The sequence below is a fragment of the Lathyrus oleraceus genome, chromosome 3 (genome assembly GCF_024323335.1).
Source record: "Lathyrus oleraceus cultivar Zhongwan6 chromosome 3, CAAS_Psat_ZW6_1.0, whole genome shotgun sequence".
Lineage (NCBI taxonomy): Eukaryota > Viridiplantae > Streptophyta > Magnoliopsida > Fabales > Fabaceae > Lathyrus > Lathyrus oleraceus.
Window position 1 is genome coordinate 155,079,850 of NC_066581.1, and position 15,782 is coordinate 155,095,631.

General features: G+C 33.2%; 2 protein-coding genes and 1 non-coding gene across 5 annotated transcripts; 1 reads left to right on the plus strand and 2 right to left on the minus strand.

Annotated features, from left to right (window-relative positions):
- Positions 1 to 3,644: 3,644 nt before the first annotated feature.
- On the minus strand, positions 3,645 to 6,570 carry LOC127125940 (uncharacterized). Of its 2 annotated transcripts, none has more exons than XM_051054799.1 (12): positions 6,466 to 6,570; positions 6,298 to 6,387; positions 5,836 to 5,913; positions 5,630 to 5,704; positions 5,380 to 5,432; positions 5,077 to 5,227; positions 4,877 to 4,987; positions 4,653 to 4,779; positions 4,465 to 4,565; positions 4,197 to 4,335; positions 4,051 to 4,103; positions 3,645 to 3,963 (listed from the first exon to the last, which is right to left on the minus strand). In XM_051054799.1, the coding sequence occupies exons 1-12, from the start codon at positions 6,499 to 6,501 to the stop codon at positions 3,892 to 3,894; spliced, it is 1,086 nt and encodes a 361-aa protein (XP_050910756.1). In that variant the 5' UTR covers positions 6,502 to 6,570; the 3' UTR covers positions 3,645 to 3,891. The 2 variants fall into 2 exon arrangements, with proteins under 2 accessions (XP_050910756.1, XP_050910757.1); XM_051054800.1 differs by having other exon boundaries at positions 6,469 to 6,516.
- Positions 3,656 to 3,727, plus strand: TRNAH-GUG (transfer RNA histidin (anticodon GUG)). Its single transcript has one exon. It is a non-coding gene; the product is annotated as a tRNA-His (tRNA).
- Positions 6,571 to 6,941: 371 nt separating the features above from the next.
- On the minus strand, positions 6,942 to 9,354 carry LOC127125941 (uncharacterized). 2 transcript variants are annotated; one of them, XM_051054802.1, is made up of 4 exons: positions 9,196 to 9,354; positions 7,862 to 8,692; positions 7,408 to 7,580; positions 6,942 to 7,272 (listed from the first exon to the last, which is right to left on the minus strand). In XM_051054802.1, exons 2-4 carry the CDS (start codon positions 8,609 to 8,611, stop codon positions 7,146 to 7,148), a joined length of 1,050 nt encoding a protein of 349 aa, XP_050910759.1. In that variant the 5' UTR covers positions 8,612 to 8,692; positions 9,196 to 9,354; the 3' UTR covers positions 6,942 to 7,145. The 2 variants fall into 2 exon arrangements, with proteins under 2 accessions (XP_050910759.1, XP_050910758.1); XM_051054801.1 differs by lacking the exon at positions 9,196 to 9,354 and adding an exon at positions 8,813 to 8,969.
- Positions 9,355 to 15,782: the final 6,428 nt, after the last annotated feature.

Genomic DNA, 15,782 nt, shown 5'->3' on the forward strand with positions numbered 1-15,782 from the left:
GGTGTATGACCGGACACCTTATATGGATAGTTTGAATACTTGCTACCATATGGAGGAAAAAGGTAGGAAAGTAGACAAAGGGACCATGAGAAGGGAAGTTACGGGCGTGAGGGTATCTCTAGCGCTTGATGTGCCTTAGATATGGCTCGTCAAGCTAGTGACGTAAACAAATCATTTGATGGGAGGCAACCCTTCGGTAAGAATTTATTTTTATGTCATAGTGAATTTTTATTTTTCTAACATTATCAATTTTTGTGTTATGTTGTTGGAAGAGAAAATAGGTGAAAGAAGACAAGAAAGAAAAAGAAAAAGAGAAGAAAAGAGAAAAAGAAAAGAGAGAGGGAAGTTTCAGCCCCTGGAATCATCACGCAGCCTATCACGCGCGTGATAGAGCTCCATCGTGCACACAATATAGGCATCACGAGCGCAATAGAGATGTTGGGGTGATTTTATGTATCGTTGGCATCGCTCGTGTGATGAAGCTATGACACACACGATATGACAGTTTGTGAGAGACGTTTGAGGTAATCGTTGCCATCGCGTGTGATGCATGTATAATGCGCACGATGAGCAACAACTAGTTACCCTATAAATAGTGATTTTTCAAATCACTTTTTCCTCACAATTCTCTTCTACTCCTCTACTTTCTACTCTTCATTATGAGCTATCTTTATGTAATTTTCTTCTTCTTTTTCTCTATGTGTATTGTTTTTTATTGTTGTCGTAGGTATCATGGCTTCCAAAAGAGGACGCGTGTCAAGAGGCTCATCATCAAGGGCTACCCCAACGCCTAGTGCTCCGACCTTCCCAAACCTCAAATTTTTATCTGAGGCACATGCTGAAAATTTTCTCAAGATAATGGATTACCATATTGTGAAGGAAAAAGCATTTGATTTGAATGATTTGCGGGATTTTGAAGAAATAGGAGACCATTTGCAATGAAGGCAATGAGTAAGTTTTAATTATTTGATTCATAAAACAAATAAAAGTATTAGATTAGAATTTTATGCGAATGCGGCATTTGATATTGTGAACTATTATACCTCATATGTGTGAGGTAAGTACATTGACTATTCTTCTTCTACTATAAAATCTCTTTTTAATTTGCAATCTCTTCCATTGTATGCTCTCTTGAACTATAGGCGAAAGCACAAGGTCATAAACAAGGAAATGGCCCAGGTAATGTTAGATCTTTTTTGTAGGCCAGAGACGGCGTGGGTGATTGAGCGTGGGTTAGCACTACGTCTCAAAACCGTAGAGTTCCACAAAATTCATAGGGTGTAGGCCTAATTTTTTGTTCAAACTTTAGAGGACGCGTCTAATCAATCATAATTCATTGTGAATCGCCGTTTAGGTTTATTAGCTCTTTTGAGGGGGAACCTATTAATTTAGGGTTGTTAATTGATGATAATATTAAATATATTGCTAATGATGCATAAAAGGCTTGTGGACATTTTTGTGTTATAAATGAATTGTGCAGGAGAGTAGGTGTTCCAGTTTACCTCGATGATAAGATGATCAGTCCGAAAGCACCGATCAACGTTTCGGTAATAAGGAGGCTGCAAAACATACATCAATGAGAAGCTGCTCAAAATGATCAATAAGAAAATCAACAAGGCAATGATGAAGAATTCAACCAGCCGTAAGAGCAACAATAACCATAACCTATGCAAGGTCAACAAGCATCAAAATTTCAAAGAAGGATGAAAGCTCACACAATAGGGGTTACAAGGTGGATAACAAAACTTTCACCCACTTTGTATGCTGAACCTCCCAGATTTGCACCGGTGTTTAGATACTTATATGAACAACAAGAAGATCATATGCCAGCTCAGAGCTTAAGAGCCCAATTTGCATCAACTGGCAAAATGGACAATTACTTCATAAATCAATATCAAGAGCAAGCAAGGAGGAGAGACCACATGCACACATATGGACAAGGAAGAATAATGACTTCAACAATACAATGCATGATTAATACTTTGAGTGGTTGCAATGGTTAAAAGGTGGTGGAATGTGTGACTCTCTCATACTTTGAGTGGTTGCAATGGTTACATTTTGAATTCATTAAAAAACTAAACGATAGTAATTCATAACCACCGTTATGAAGGAAACTCCGCATCTCTTTTCCCCTCCTTCAATGATTTGTCTCCTCTTTGCTTCCTCTTATTTTTTTAAGGTTTTTTTTTCACTAGTATTCGGTTCACTGAGCCGACTAATATGGTTCGGGGGCCAATTCTGGCATAAAGTGATTTCAGCTCCCTCTCTGTCGCCGTTGCGGGGGATCAAGCCGCGCTCCTCCTTACCAAGTCCAATGTCAATCACCACTAAATCAACTAACAATTGATCACTTCCTCTTATTATTTTTATGGAAATTAAATAACTCATCCATTTAAAGTTTTAGAAGTTTTAAAATGGTTTCAATAAAAACACACAAAAATAACTGAAGTGTTTTGGATCTGAATTGTACAATTTGTTCCCTACATATTTTATTACAACATAACAAAATAAAAACATTAAAATCGGGCAGCAAAATCATGTGTCATGTCCTCTTCATAGATTTGGATCAAAATGACAAGTATTGCTTCATTTCCTCTCAATTGATCATTTAATTTTATTGATTTGGTCATGGATAGAATTAGGACACCATTGATTCTCCTAACAAAGACCCTTATCCTAGGACCTCTTAGATTTTGGATTGATTCATTTACTTTTTGTTGCTCCATGTCCTTATCAAATTAAAATTCCTTTAACACTTTTTCTTCTTTGTCTCATAGATATCTCCATAAAATATATTTTATCCGAGTGTAAAAGGATTATACAAATATTTAATAATTGTTTTTAAAATATATTTAATATAATAAAGAGAAAATTTATAATAAATCTATTATTAATTTTACATACTTTTATTATTTTTCTCTAAAAGAGTCACCGAGTATCGATGATGCATATAATTTATACATTGGATAATTTTGACACTAATTAATCATTTTATCTTTTATATAATTTATATAAAACTAACAATAATATAATAATTATAATTTGTTAGAAAAACTATATACAGAATTAATGTTTATGATAAAAGAATTAAAAAAATTAGTATTTTTTTATATCATCAAAATAAAGATGAGAACAAATATAATACACTAAAATTTAGTTGACACGTATAATTCATACACAAGAAATATTTATTTGTCCCTAAACAATTAATTAAACTTAAAATTTTATGTATCTTTTAAATTAAAATAAAAAAGACTAATTATAATACATATACTATTTATTACTATAAAACTAGACACGTGACTGAATATTTGTGACTGAAAATTAGTTAAAATTAGTGTTCTTTAAAATTTGTCACTGATTAATATAAAAAACATTGAAACAAATATTTATTACAAAAATTAAATCCTAAAAATTTGATATATGTATTCAAAACAAAATTATAATGAACATAAGCATTCTATTAAATTATATTAAAATTATATAGACATTTGATAAAAAATATCTCAATTAAAATTTGAAAAATGGAATTACCTTTTATATACATAAATAAGAAAGTGATTATACTTTTTAATAATAAATATTACTGTATTTTTTCAGTGTGGAATTCAACGTGTTTTATTAGTTTTAACATATTACGAGTGTGACATCAAAAGTGGCTGTAGTTTAGTGGTAAGAATTCCACGTTGTGGCCGTGGAGACCTGGGCTCGAATCCCAGCAGCCACATTTTTTTTCACTTTTGTGGGTAACTATTTAAGACAATTTCATGACAATTCAGCAGCCACATTTTTTTTCACTTTTGTGGGTAACTATTTAAGACAATTCATGGAGATAAGTCCTCATAATCTCACTACAATTTTTAAACTACTACATGAAGGTAGCTAGGCCGCCTAGGCGCCTATCATCGCGGCGCGGAGCGGAAGGCCGCTTCGCGCCCCTAGAGCTCTGCACTTGGCAGCTGCCTGCAATTGCCATAAAAATTCATAAGTTTCTTACAACAAGGTAATTCATCCAATTTCGACTCGAGTGCAAGACTATTTAGTATTTACCACATTGGCAGCAAAGCATAGCATTTTCTCTGTTGCAAAGTTGGCGCAGATAGCTGAAAGTCATCAAGGAAATCTTGTATAAACAATAAAGCTGTGGCGATTTGATTCAAGGATAAGCTATGGAATAAAGCGGTGGCGCATATTACCATAGAGAACAGCTCCTGTGAATGCATCACCGGCACCAGTGGTATCGATAAGCTCTGATGGTGGTATGTTTTCCGCTGTTCCAATGTACAACCTACCACAAATTGTTCCTATACCTTCTGCTCGCAACTTTGTCGCCGACTGCAAATAGTACAAGAAATTCAGATCCGCTACAGTCCGCTTTATAAATTCAATACAAGAAAATGACTAATTTTTATGTGCAAAACAGGCTTTCAGACAAAAAAGTGCTGCGAGTTTCGTTATGATTACCGATGATATGCAGGTTGGGGTGCATACGGTCCCATTCTTTCGTGTTTCCAGAGATTCCAGTAATTTGTCAACATTCATTTCTTCTTCTGTGGATGGAACCTCTGCCAGAAAAGCAAAACAAGTGAAAAGAACATGTTTATACAATTAATATTCAACGCAAACGTAAAAAAAAAATTGTATGTACTAACCATTAGCACTTCTCTCAAGCATTACGCAACCGTCTTTTCCCAAAGTTACGATCACAAATTTGGCTTTCGGCAACTTTAGAAGCATAGAAACAAGTGCTTTTGGAATAGTTGATGCCTCTGTCCATGCCTATCACCAATGATTGAACAAAACAAAGCTTATGCAAGAACCTTAGTATTATAATTCTGTTAAAATACATAATTTATATCGAAAACAACGAACTTGCCTGTGGAAACTGTGCAGCGCATACGACATAATCAACTACTTTCAAAAGATCATCCAAACCCTCTCTTAGCCTTTCTGCATCCATCAAGATAGGTATATTCATCTTAACTGCCTGTACTGAAAAATATAAGATTTTGTTTATTATAACTAATGACAAAACCATGAATATCAGGAAGTTTCAGAATTTATGCAAACAACAACCTCGTTTGCAACAACTTGAGCAGTTTCATGCAATCTCCCATCAAAATAAGCAATTCTCGCTCCATTCAACGCGGATAACAAACTTGATTTAGGAAGATCTTCTGGTTTCATTGGAGGAAATCCTGGTGTATGTATACAAGTTCGCGACTTGCTGACACGTTACGATAAAAACTACTAAAGTTACACATAAAAAATTTTCAACTTCCGCACTAACATCAAATATTTGAAAATCTTATTTTAAAACAAATCATGATAGAACATAGTTTTTAAGATTAAAACGAGGAGAAGACCAATGATTCTTACGTTTGGTTGTCGACAATGATATAGGTAAATGGCGACGTGCCTTCCTTAGAAACCTGCAATAAGAAGCTCAATAAATAACAACAAGAAGTAGCATACATATGCATTAAAAATATTTTACAGAAACAAATATAAATACTCGGCACCGAATTCCTATTACAGCATACTTAAAAATCCAAGATCACACACTGAATCTTGAAGCCGGCACCGAATCATCATTAAGATTACAAACATAATATTGTGAGAACATTACCACCATAAAGGAGGTATCTACACCATCGGCCTGCAGCTCATCTAATATGTGCTTTCCTTGAGTGTCATCTGCAACCTAACGAGTATCAAACAAACAGGTTTTTTTAAGTCATAACAGAAACACAAAGGTTACAACAAATTGTCATATATCACAAGATTTATGAAGAAAATAGAGATGCATAGAGTGTGCGTGCAGTAGTGAAAAACCTTGGAGATGATCCTTGGCTTGAGGCCCAAGCGAGCCGCGCAGGTTAAGGCATTGCCTGTGTTGCCACCTCCTTCAATCTACAGAAAACAATACAGACTCAACTCACAAGAATCTCTAAGAAAATGTATTTTTTTATCATATGAAAAAACTAAGTTTGGTTTGTTTTTAAACTCGTAATTTTTTTTAAAGCTCACAAAACAAACACATTAAAATCAAATTATTTTCCAGAAGCTGCTAATACTAGCTTATCCATATAATTAGATATCAGATTTTTTCACATTCTGATTATATTTAAAAGAGGAAACACACACAATAACAGAAGTTTATGAAATAAAAACTGTATTATGAACTTTTGAAGGAGAAGAATCTTTGCCATAAAAAAAGAGTATTTGTTGTGAGTGTTTCTAATGGAAGGAAGAAAAAAGCATGAAAGAATATAAGTTGAAAAGAAAAGGAAATACTTTGAAGGAAGTGCTTCTGATTTTTTGATCTGGCTTGGGATAAGCAGCAACGGTGGCCAAGAAATCCAAGCCCACCGCTCCACACCCCACCTGCACAAACACAATAAAGGTTCCATTTTTAAGCTTCAAAGATGAAAAGGGAGAGATTGAACCAAAGAGAAGACGCACCACAATTGAGTTTTCAGGAAGGAAATCACCAGACATAGTGCTCACTCTAAGACAAACCCCAAGAGGGTGGTGATTTTAATAAAATTGGTAGCTTAAAGTTATTCTTAAAATTACAAATATGTCCATTATCCCATACATATTATAAGGACAAAAATGGAAATTTGATTTGTCTTATTATAGTCAAATTGTTTGTCTTTTATTGCAGCTGAATTATCAAGCTTTTCTATGATCTTCTAGTTTATAATCAGACTATAATAAAAATGTTGTTATATGCTATGTTCAAAAAATAGCTATTTATCATTGTTAAATAAACATGCAGAAAACTTCAAAATTTGTTTTGAAACTGGTTTAAAGCAAGTATTGTTATATGTAACCACAGAAATTCCATTTTCCACATTGATGGCATTATAGAGGATTAAGTGAAAAACTATAATCATGGTTTATCTTAATTTGGAGTGTCTTTGATGCAAATTAAGTATTAGGACCAGTCCTCAAATATGGAATTCAATTGATTAAACAGTCTGCATACAAATCTGAAAAATCTCTAAATAACTGTACATACTATGCTCAAGTAACATAAAGCTACACATCAATTTGTTGTTTCAATTATTAGAATACAGCGTCGTGCTTGTTTCTCTCCACAAAAACTTCTTCATCAATTCATTTATATCATATCTCTTCTAAGCACCAGTACTAGCCATTTCTCCAAAATGGAAATGTTGAGGTAAACATTGTGAGTCATTGCAACCTGTGCCCTCATCTTCCTCAGTGTCCCAAAGGAAACTTGCATATGCTGCTTGTACATGGCTGATATCACATCATGAAACCAAAAGCTTTTGTTAGAATGATTTTCAAGCATGTAAAGTGACAACTTAGTCTAAAAAGTACAACAATAATCTGAACTGAATATTATGAATGAAGCAGACGATATTGTATTTGTACCTGTCTTGAGGAGAGGCTTGTACTGCTCGTTCAAAATAGCTAGAAGCTCTTTCTTCGTCATGATGTAGCTCCCAAATTAGCTTCCCATACTGTGATAAAACTTCTCCATCATTTGGATCTGCTAATATGGCTCTGGAATAATACTCCTCTGCTCCTTCAAGGTCTTGTTTGCACTGTCAAATCAAAACAGCATCAATTTTCCAATCATCACCAGTAGTATAGTTTCCACTAATAAAACCATGTTTTTGCTGAAAATTAATATGGTTTGCTTAAGTTATTATTATGAAAAAAGTTATGAAGTCATAGCATGGTAATACACAACTACTAGTTGGTTACTAGAATCAGATTTTGAACTTATAATATGTTTATAAGTTGTTTTCAGCTTATTTTCATAAGTTTGTCTTGTGAATTTTTAATCAAGTTGTTTATGCAAACAGAAGGAAATAGAGGTTACCTGATACAAGAATTGAGCATAATTCCTCAGGAACAATGGATTACCAGGATTTTGCTGCACCATTTTCTTGTAATATTCTTCCACCCCATGATTATTATTATCTCCGTCATTTCTGTCAGAACCCATAGAATCATAATCACCACCTCCGTTGCCTCCTCCTCTGCAGCCACCACCTATGCCATCACCACCACCACAGATATCAATACCAAGCCCCTTTGCGAGATACATTTCTCTATTACCAACCTCTCCCTCATCCATAAAGCTCACCCTACAAACTCTATCATCCACTTGTTCACTAACCATCATACTATTCATCACACTGAACTCATCATAGCCTTCATCTTCAATATCAGATTCTTCATCTTCCTCTTCTTCACGCAAGCCTGTTTGTTTGGAAAGAGAGAAAGATGGAATTGTCTCAAGTGGCAAGCCTCTTTGTTTCCCTGAATACCTCCTAGAAGGGTCCGTATAACTGAATCTCTCTTCATTATTGCAAGTAGCATAGGCTAAGTCCTCCAAGTTTCCCTCAGATTGAACTCTTCTAATCAACCCTTTGTTTTGCCTTTCAAGATCGGCAATGGAGGGGGAAATTGGAGAAGAACTGCATGAGAGTCTGTGAGTGGTTGGTGGTGGTAGATGATTAAGCATATGACAAGATTCAAGGTGAAGACTATGAGTATGATTAGTACTGTCAGTGAAAGAAGATATCAGAGAACCAAGAATTGGTGTTGAAGAGCTCCTTAGCAACATGTTTTCTGATTGGTTAATGATAATTGAAGATCACTTTTATATAGTTGTTGTCCCTTGATACTTTGCTTTTGGAGTAGAAATCTAAAACACACAAAAAAGAACTAGAACTTAGAAAGAAAAAAAAAACTAATTGGCATAAAAACAGCATAAAGGAGAAGAAAGAAGCAATACCCTTTTAATATAAAAAGAAAAAGGCAATACCTTTTTAGATGTTGGAGAGTTAACAGATGACAGAAAAGAATTTTAGAACAAATGTGAACAATTTTTTTTAATATATGAAACTAGGGTTATCACTTATATATAGGGGAAAAACTAAAGCTAAACCCTAATATTCTTATGTATTATTTTGAGAAACAAACAAAGCTTTATTAATTTTCACCCCAAAAAAACATTTATTAAGGGTAACAATTGAGTGGCGGACAAAGTTTGATTGAATTTGTTTATATGTCTCAATTGGTTGAGACAAAACATCAAACACTTGGTGAGCTGTTTTACTTGGTTGAAATGTAAAGTACATTAAGAAATCACTGTCATTAACTTTTTGATATGAATAAAAACATGAGGTTAAGAAAAACTACACCAACCATTACATGATGAGAGGAATTTCCTCCACAAGGTTATGGTAGCAGAGGAAAATGTTCATGAAACCGAAATTGTAGATGTTTTAGTCCACACGAAAAACATCTTCTGGTTTTGGAACTACACGTGCCACATTTTATGTTTCGTGGAATATTATTCTCTTGTGACCAAAATTGAATTGATCACACCTATTAATGTTCCAAAGTTTTGCATGAGGGAATTGAGTTGTAAAATTCCTTACGAAATTCATTTAACATAATGAAAATGATATTTTTTTTTACACAGATATTTGTTTTTTTTTTTAAATAAAGAAATGTGAGATATGATTTTATAAGAAAATGAAATATAATATTTCATTCTAGATTATTTTTAGAAGATATTTTATTTAAGATTAGTTGTATAGTTTCTCTTTCACTGTAATTGAATGTCCGGATTTATAATTTATTGATAATCTGTAATTAAATCATTTGTAACATTGTGATCTAGAGATCCAATCATAAATATACTTTCAGTAAAATATTGAGGAATTTATATAATATGTATAAGAAAAGAAAAGAAAGATACTGTTTATAGAATAACTGAATAAGAATATGAACAATAAATATACACTAAAATTAGTTTTAAAGTATTTATAAATCAGACTAAATAGCAATAAATTATTATTATACTCCCTCCGTCTTGTGTCGTTTTTTTTTATTTATCTTAATTTATTTATTCTTTTAAAATATTAATAAAATATTTATTATTTCTTTTACTAATTTACTCTTAATTTATTTTTATTTGTTATATTTTAAATTATTTAACTATTTCACTATCTATTATTAATAAGATTATTTAGTAAATAATATTTATTTTATCATTAAAATATATTTAATTATTATTTTAAAATATGTAAAAATCTTTATAGAAAAATACCAATGGTAAGAAGGAGGGAGTATATAAAATGGAAAAAGTCATGTGTTAATATCGAGTTAGAGTTTAATTAATTCAAGTCGTGTTCCGAAATTATAATCATACAATAATATTAGTATTTTTAACTATGTCTGTTTATGTTTTACATTTTATATTTTTTAATATATTTTTTTTAACGACAGATGATCCACTTCTCTAATTAATTGATTAAGATTAGTATATCTATTATTAATTTAAAATATTATTGTCACGGGTAAAAATTGATCTCGGGCCTCGTACGTTCAGGGTAATAACAGAGTCGCCACCAAACTTTATTTATTTTAGAAGGAATGAGTAAATATCGATAAACCCTTAAAAGAAAAAAAAAATGATTGTCACAACCAAATTTGGATTCGGGAGTCGATATGCAAGGGAAATGTATTAACACCTCTTATATTTATTGTACTGAACGAGAACCATTTAGTTAGATTTACAAATATGGTGTTAGCGTTGTTTGCTTTCTTTGAATTATTAAAAGTTCAAAAGAAAAAAAAAGGTCGCAAAAAGATTTTTGTTATGGTGTTTGACAAGATTGCGTGTCTTGCTTCTACGTATTCCCAAGTACTATGAGAAGTTAAAAGCTATGTAGTTCTTCGTAGAAAGCTATGTATTGGTTGATTGATTTTATTGAACGAATGTTTATGTTGCCTTCTAGCGGTTAAACGTTGCTTGTATGCTCGCAATTGGAGGTATAAACATTTGTTTGTATCACAATAGAACGGACTAAAAAATATTCTTTTGATAAGGTTTTCGATCACGTTGGGGGGAGAAAAGATAAGTTTGATGTGTTAAATCATTTTTTTAGGAGGACGTCGAATACTCGAGAAGTGAAGCGTACGTCAACCATTCGTTTACTCGAGGAACAGAAAGATCATGTGCATCTCCCATTCCCTTTTTGTCCAAGTTTGGAGTTTTGAAAATTATTGACGGAAGATGAATATTCGAGCAATATGGTGTGCACTAATCATTCACTTATTCGGGGAGCGAAATGATGTACATCCCCATTCCTTTTTCACCCAATTTTGATTATAGTATTTTATTCGGAAGACAAAAGTTTGAGAAATATGGCGTACGTCATGTAACGGTTTCTTATTTTTATTATAATAATTATTAATAATAAAAAACTAATTTTAATGTGGTTCATAGTTTTGGGATTTTGCTTCTGAAAAGGGTATGATTTATTTTGGTTTTAATGTAAATTGATATGAGGTATTAAACCCAGGTCCTGATCCATGACATTCATGAATGTTACCGCTGGGCTACTTTGTTAAACATGTATTTTGATTCTGTTCATATCCATATGATTTCATTTTTACTAATCATTATGCCTTATTATTTAATCTTTGAATTAAATTTGTGCATAAATTAAAATTGATTTATAATGTTATTATTTTGTTAAGCAATTGTATAAGAGATCTTATTTATTTAATTTTGTTCTCTCATATAATTCAGTTACTATGTCTAGTGTACGTTATAATTTTGATTAATTTGGATTAGCCACAACATCCTTAAATTAATTGAGATTATTTTTTTAAAGTTTTGAGATCACATAAATTATTAAACATAAAATTGTAATTAATTATATGTGGTATAATGAATTTTATCCTACAGGAATTTTTATTATATTTGTATGATTAATTGGGATAAAATGTCAAAATATTTTCAGAACTTGCCCACAGAAATTATAAATTGGTACATAATTTGATAGTTTTATCATAAAGTATTAATTTAGGATAGAAAAACAAAATTATATCATGCACGTAAAGTCTGAGGTAATTTTTTTAAATCTTATTACATTAAAATTATGAATTGGTACATAATTTGATAGTTTTTTTAAATCTTATTACATTAAAATTTAGCACACAAGTAATTTTTATGTTGCAAGATTTATTTTATGGTATGTTTATATTGATAATACATACAATTTGGATAATATTTATGCCTCAAATTTTGACATCAATTTTGTTTATCTTTTTAGCTTCTCAACCTGCTAATTTTTCTGATATCCGATGTGATATTCCCGAGCTCAGAGGAGATAACTATAAGGTGTGGAAGGAAAGAATTCTCCTCCATCTAGGATGGATGGACATAGATTATGTTATTAGGAAAGACGAACCACCTGCAATTACAGATGAAAGTACTCCAACTGCAATCGCATTATATGAGCGGTGGGAGAGATCCAACCGGCTCAGTGTGATGTTCATTAAGACTAAGGTCACAGGTGGAATACGTGGTTCTGTCGATCAGCATGAGAATGTCTGTGATTTGCTGAAAGCCATTGACGATCAGTTCGTCACTTCTGAAAAGGCTTTGGCAAGCACATTAATTATGAAATTTTCCTCCTACCGACTCACCAGTGTGAAAGGTGTGCGTGAGCACATAATGAAAATGCGTGACATTTCAGCTCAACTTAAGAAACTTGAGGTTGATATGTCTGACTCCTTCCTGGTGCACTATATTCTGAACTCTCTTCCGTCTGAGTATGGGCCTTTCAAGATCTCATACAATACACATAAAGACAAATGGTCAATCAATGAATTAATGAGCATGTGTGTTCAGGAAGAAGAAAGGTTTGTAATGGAACAGAGTGAGAGTGCATTGCTGACAAACTCTCGCGGGAAGAACAGAGCTTTCAAAACTGACAAGTCACAAGCCAATCAGAAAGGGGAATTCAAAATACCACCGCAAGGTGATATCAAGAAAGAAGCAAAGTGTTACTTCTGTAAAAAGGGAGGACACATGAAGAATGAATGCTCTGGATTCAAAGAATGGCTTGAGAAGAAAGGTAATTTATTCTCATTTGTTTGTTATGAATCTAATATGACCGATGTTAATATTAACACATGGTGGATTGATTTTGGATCAACAATCCATATAACAAATTCCTTACAGGGTATGCAAAACCTAAGGAAGCCAGTGGGAAGTGAGCGGACTGTCCTATCAGGAAACAGGATGAGCTCACATGTGGAAGCTATTGGAACTTGCAATTTAATTTTGAATAATGGTTTTGTTTTGAAATTAGAAAGGACCTTTTATGTACCAAGTTTCTCACGAAACTTGATTTCAGTTTCTAGACTTGTACCTTTTGGATATTCCTTTAATTTTAAAGACACCTTGTTTGAATTATTTTATAATTCGGAATGTGTTGGGAATGGTATATTGTTTGATGGTCTTTATCGTATTAATTTACAAATCGAATCCATTTATAGTTCAATGCATGTTCAAACTGGCACTAAGCGGTGTAATATTAATGAGAATTCTTCTATGTTATGGCATCGGAGATTAGGACATATCTCCATAGAGAGAATTAAAAGGTTAGTAAAAGATGGGGTACTTAATACTCTAGATTTTGCTGACTTTGAAACTTGTGTTGACTGCATTAAGGGAAAGCATACCAACATGTCTAAGAAAGGTGCCAATAGAAGTTCAAGTATATTAGAAGTAATTCATACAGACATATGCTGTCCTAATATGGATGCACATGGTCATAAATATTTCATCACTTTCATAGATGATTACTCACGATATATGAATATTTATTTGCTTAACAATAAATATGAAGCATTGGATGCCTTCAAAGTCTTTAAGGCTGAAGTTGAGAACCAGTATGGAAAACAAATAAAGATAGTGAGATTAGATCGGGGTGGTGAATACTATGGTAGATACATTGAGAGTGGACAAGCACCTGGTCCATTTTCTAAGTTTCTTCAAGAACATGGGATTGTTGCCCAATACACCATGCCCGGTTCTCCGAACCAAAATGGTGTTGCAGAAAGAAGAATCCGAACATTATTGAACATGGTGCGGAGTATGCTTAGCAACTCAAATCTTCCTAAATCATTATGGAATGAAGCACTAAATGCAGTTGTGTATATTCTAAATTGGGTTCCATCCAAGGTTGTCCCAAAGACACCATTTGAGTTATTTAAAGGATGGAAGCTGAGTTTACGACATATGCGCGTTTGGGGATGTCTGTCTGAGGTGAGGATTTATAACCCACAAGAAAAGAAACTAGATCTGAGGACCATTAATGAGTATTTCATTGGATATGCCGAAAGGTCTAAAGGTTATAGATTTTATTGTCCATCTCATACAACTAGGACTGTGGAGTCAAGAAATGTAAAGTTTCTTGAAAATCATTTGACTAGTGGGAGCGATCAAATCAAAAATTCAATTTCTGTGCATGATCATATAGAGTATGAACCTTCCACTTCAAGTAATAGATTGGTTACTATTTACAACATCCCTCAAGCTCAAATGGATGTTGATCAACCAATCATCGAGACTCCACAAGCTACTGATGATCCAATAAATCAAGTTGGTCATCAAGATGATGAACAATTAGTTGAACAACAAGATCCACAAGAAAATGTTGATCAAACATTAAGAAGATCTACTAGGACAAGAAAATCAGCTATTCCAATTGATTACATTGTGTATCTACAAGAATCTGACTATAATGTTGGAGCTGAGAATGATCCCGAGAGCTTTAGACAAGCCATGAGTTACAAAAAGTCAAATTTGTGGTATGATGTCATGAATGATGAAATGAATTCCATGAAAAACAACGACGTATGGGATCTTGTAGAGTTACCTAATGGGGCAAAGGCCATTGGTTGTAAATGGGTCTTTAAAACCAAGAAAGATTCATTAGGCAACATTGAGAGATACAAGGCCAGACTCGTTGCTAAGGGATTTACTCAAAAGGAGGGAATCGATTACACTGATACTTTTTCTCATGTATCAAAGAAAGATTCTCTTCGTGTCATCTTGGCATTAGTTGCACATTTTGACCTTGAGTTGCATCAAATGGATTTGAAAACAACCTTTCTTAATGGTGATTTAGAGGATGAGGTTTATATGAAACAACCTGAAGGTTTCTCTTCTAATAGTGGTGAGCATTTGGTTTGCAAGCTTAAGAGATCCATATATGGGTTAAAACAAGCCTCTCGTCAATGGTATCTTAAATTCCATGAAACGATATCCTCATTTGATTTTATTGAAAACCCCATGGATTAATGTATATACCAGAAGGTCAGTGGGAGTAAAATTTGTTTTCTCATTTTGTATGTGGATGACATACTACTTGCAACCAATGATAAAGGTTTTCTACATGAGGTGAAACAATTCCTCTCTAAAAACTTTGATATGAAGGATATGGGTGAGGCATCTTATGTCATTGGCATTAAGATCCACAGAGATAGACTTCGAGGAATTTTGGGTCTATCACAAGAAACCTACATTAATAAAGTTTTAGAGAGATTTAGAATGAAAGATTGTTCACCAAGTGTTGCACCTATTGTCAAGGGCAATAGATTTAATTTGAATCAATGCCCTAAGAATGATTTTGAGCAGGAACAAATGAAGAACATTCCATATGCTTCTGTTGTTGGAAGTCTTATGTATGCTCAAGTATGCACAAGGTCCGACATTGCATTTGCTGTTGGAATCTTAGGAAGATATCAGAGTAATCCAGGTATGGATCACTGGAAAGCTGCAAAGAAGGTGTTGAGATATCTTAAAGGAACAAAAGATTACATGTTAATGTATAGGCAGACGGACAATCTTGATGTGATCGGCTATTCAGACTCCGACTTTGCTGGTTGTGTTGATTCTCGCAAATCAACATCAGGATATATTT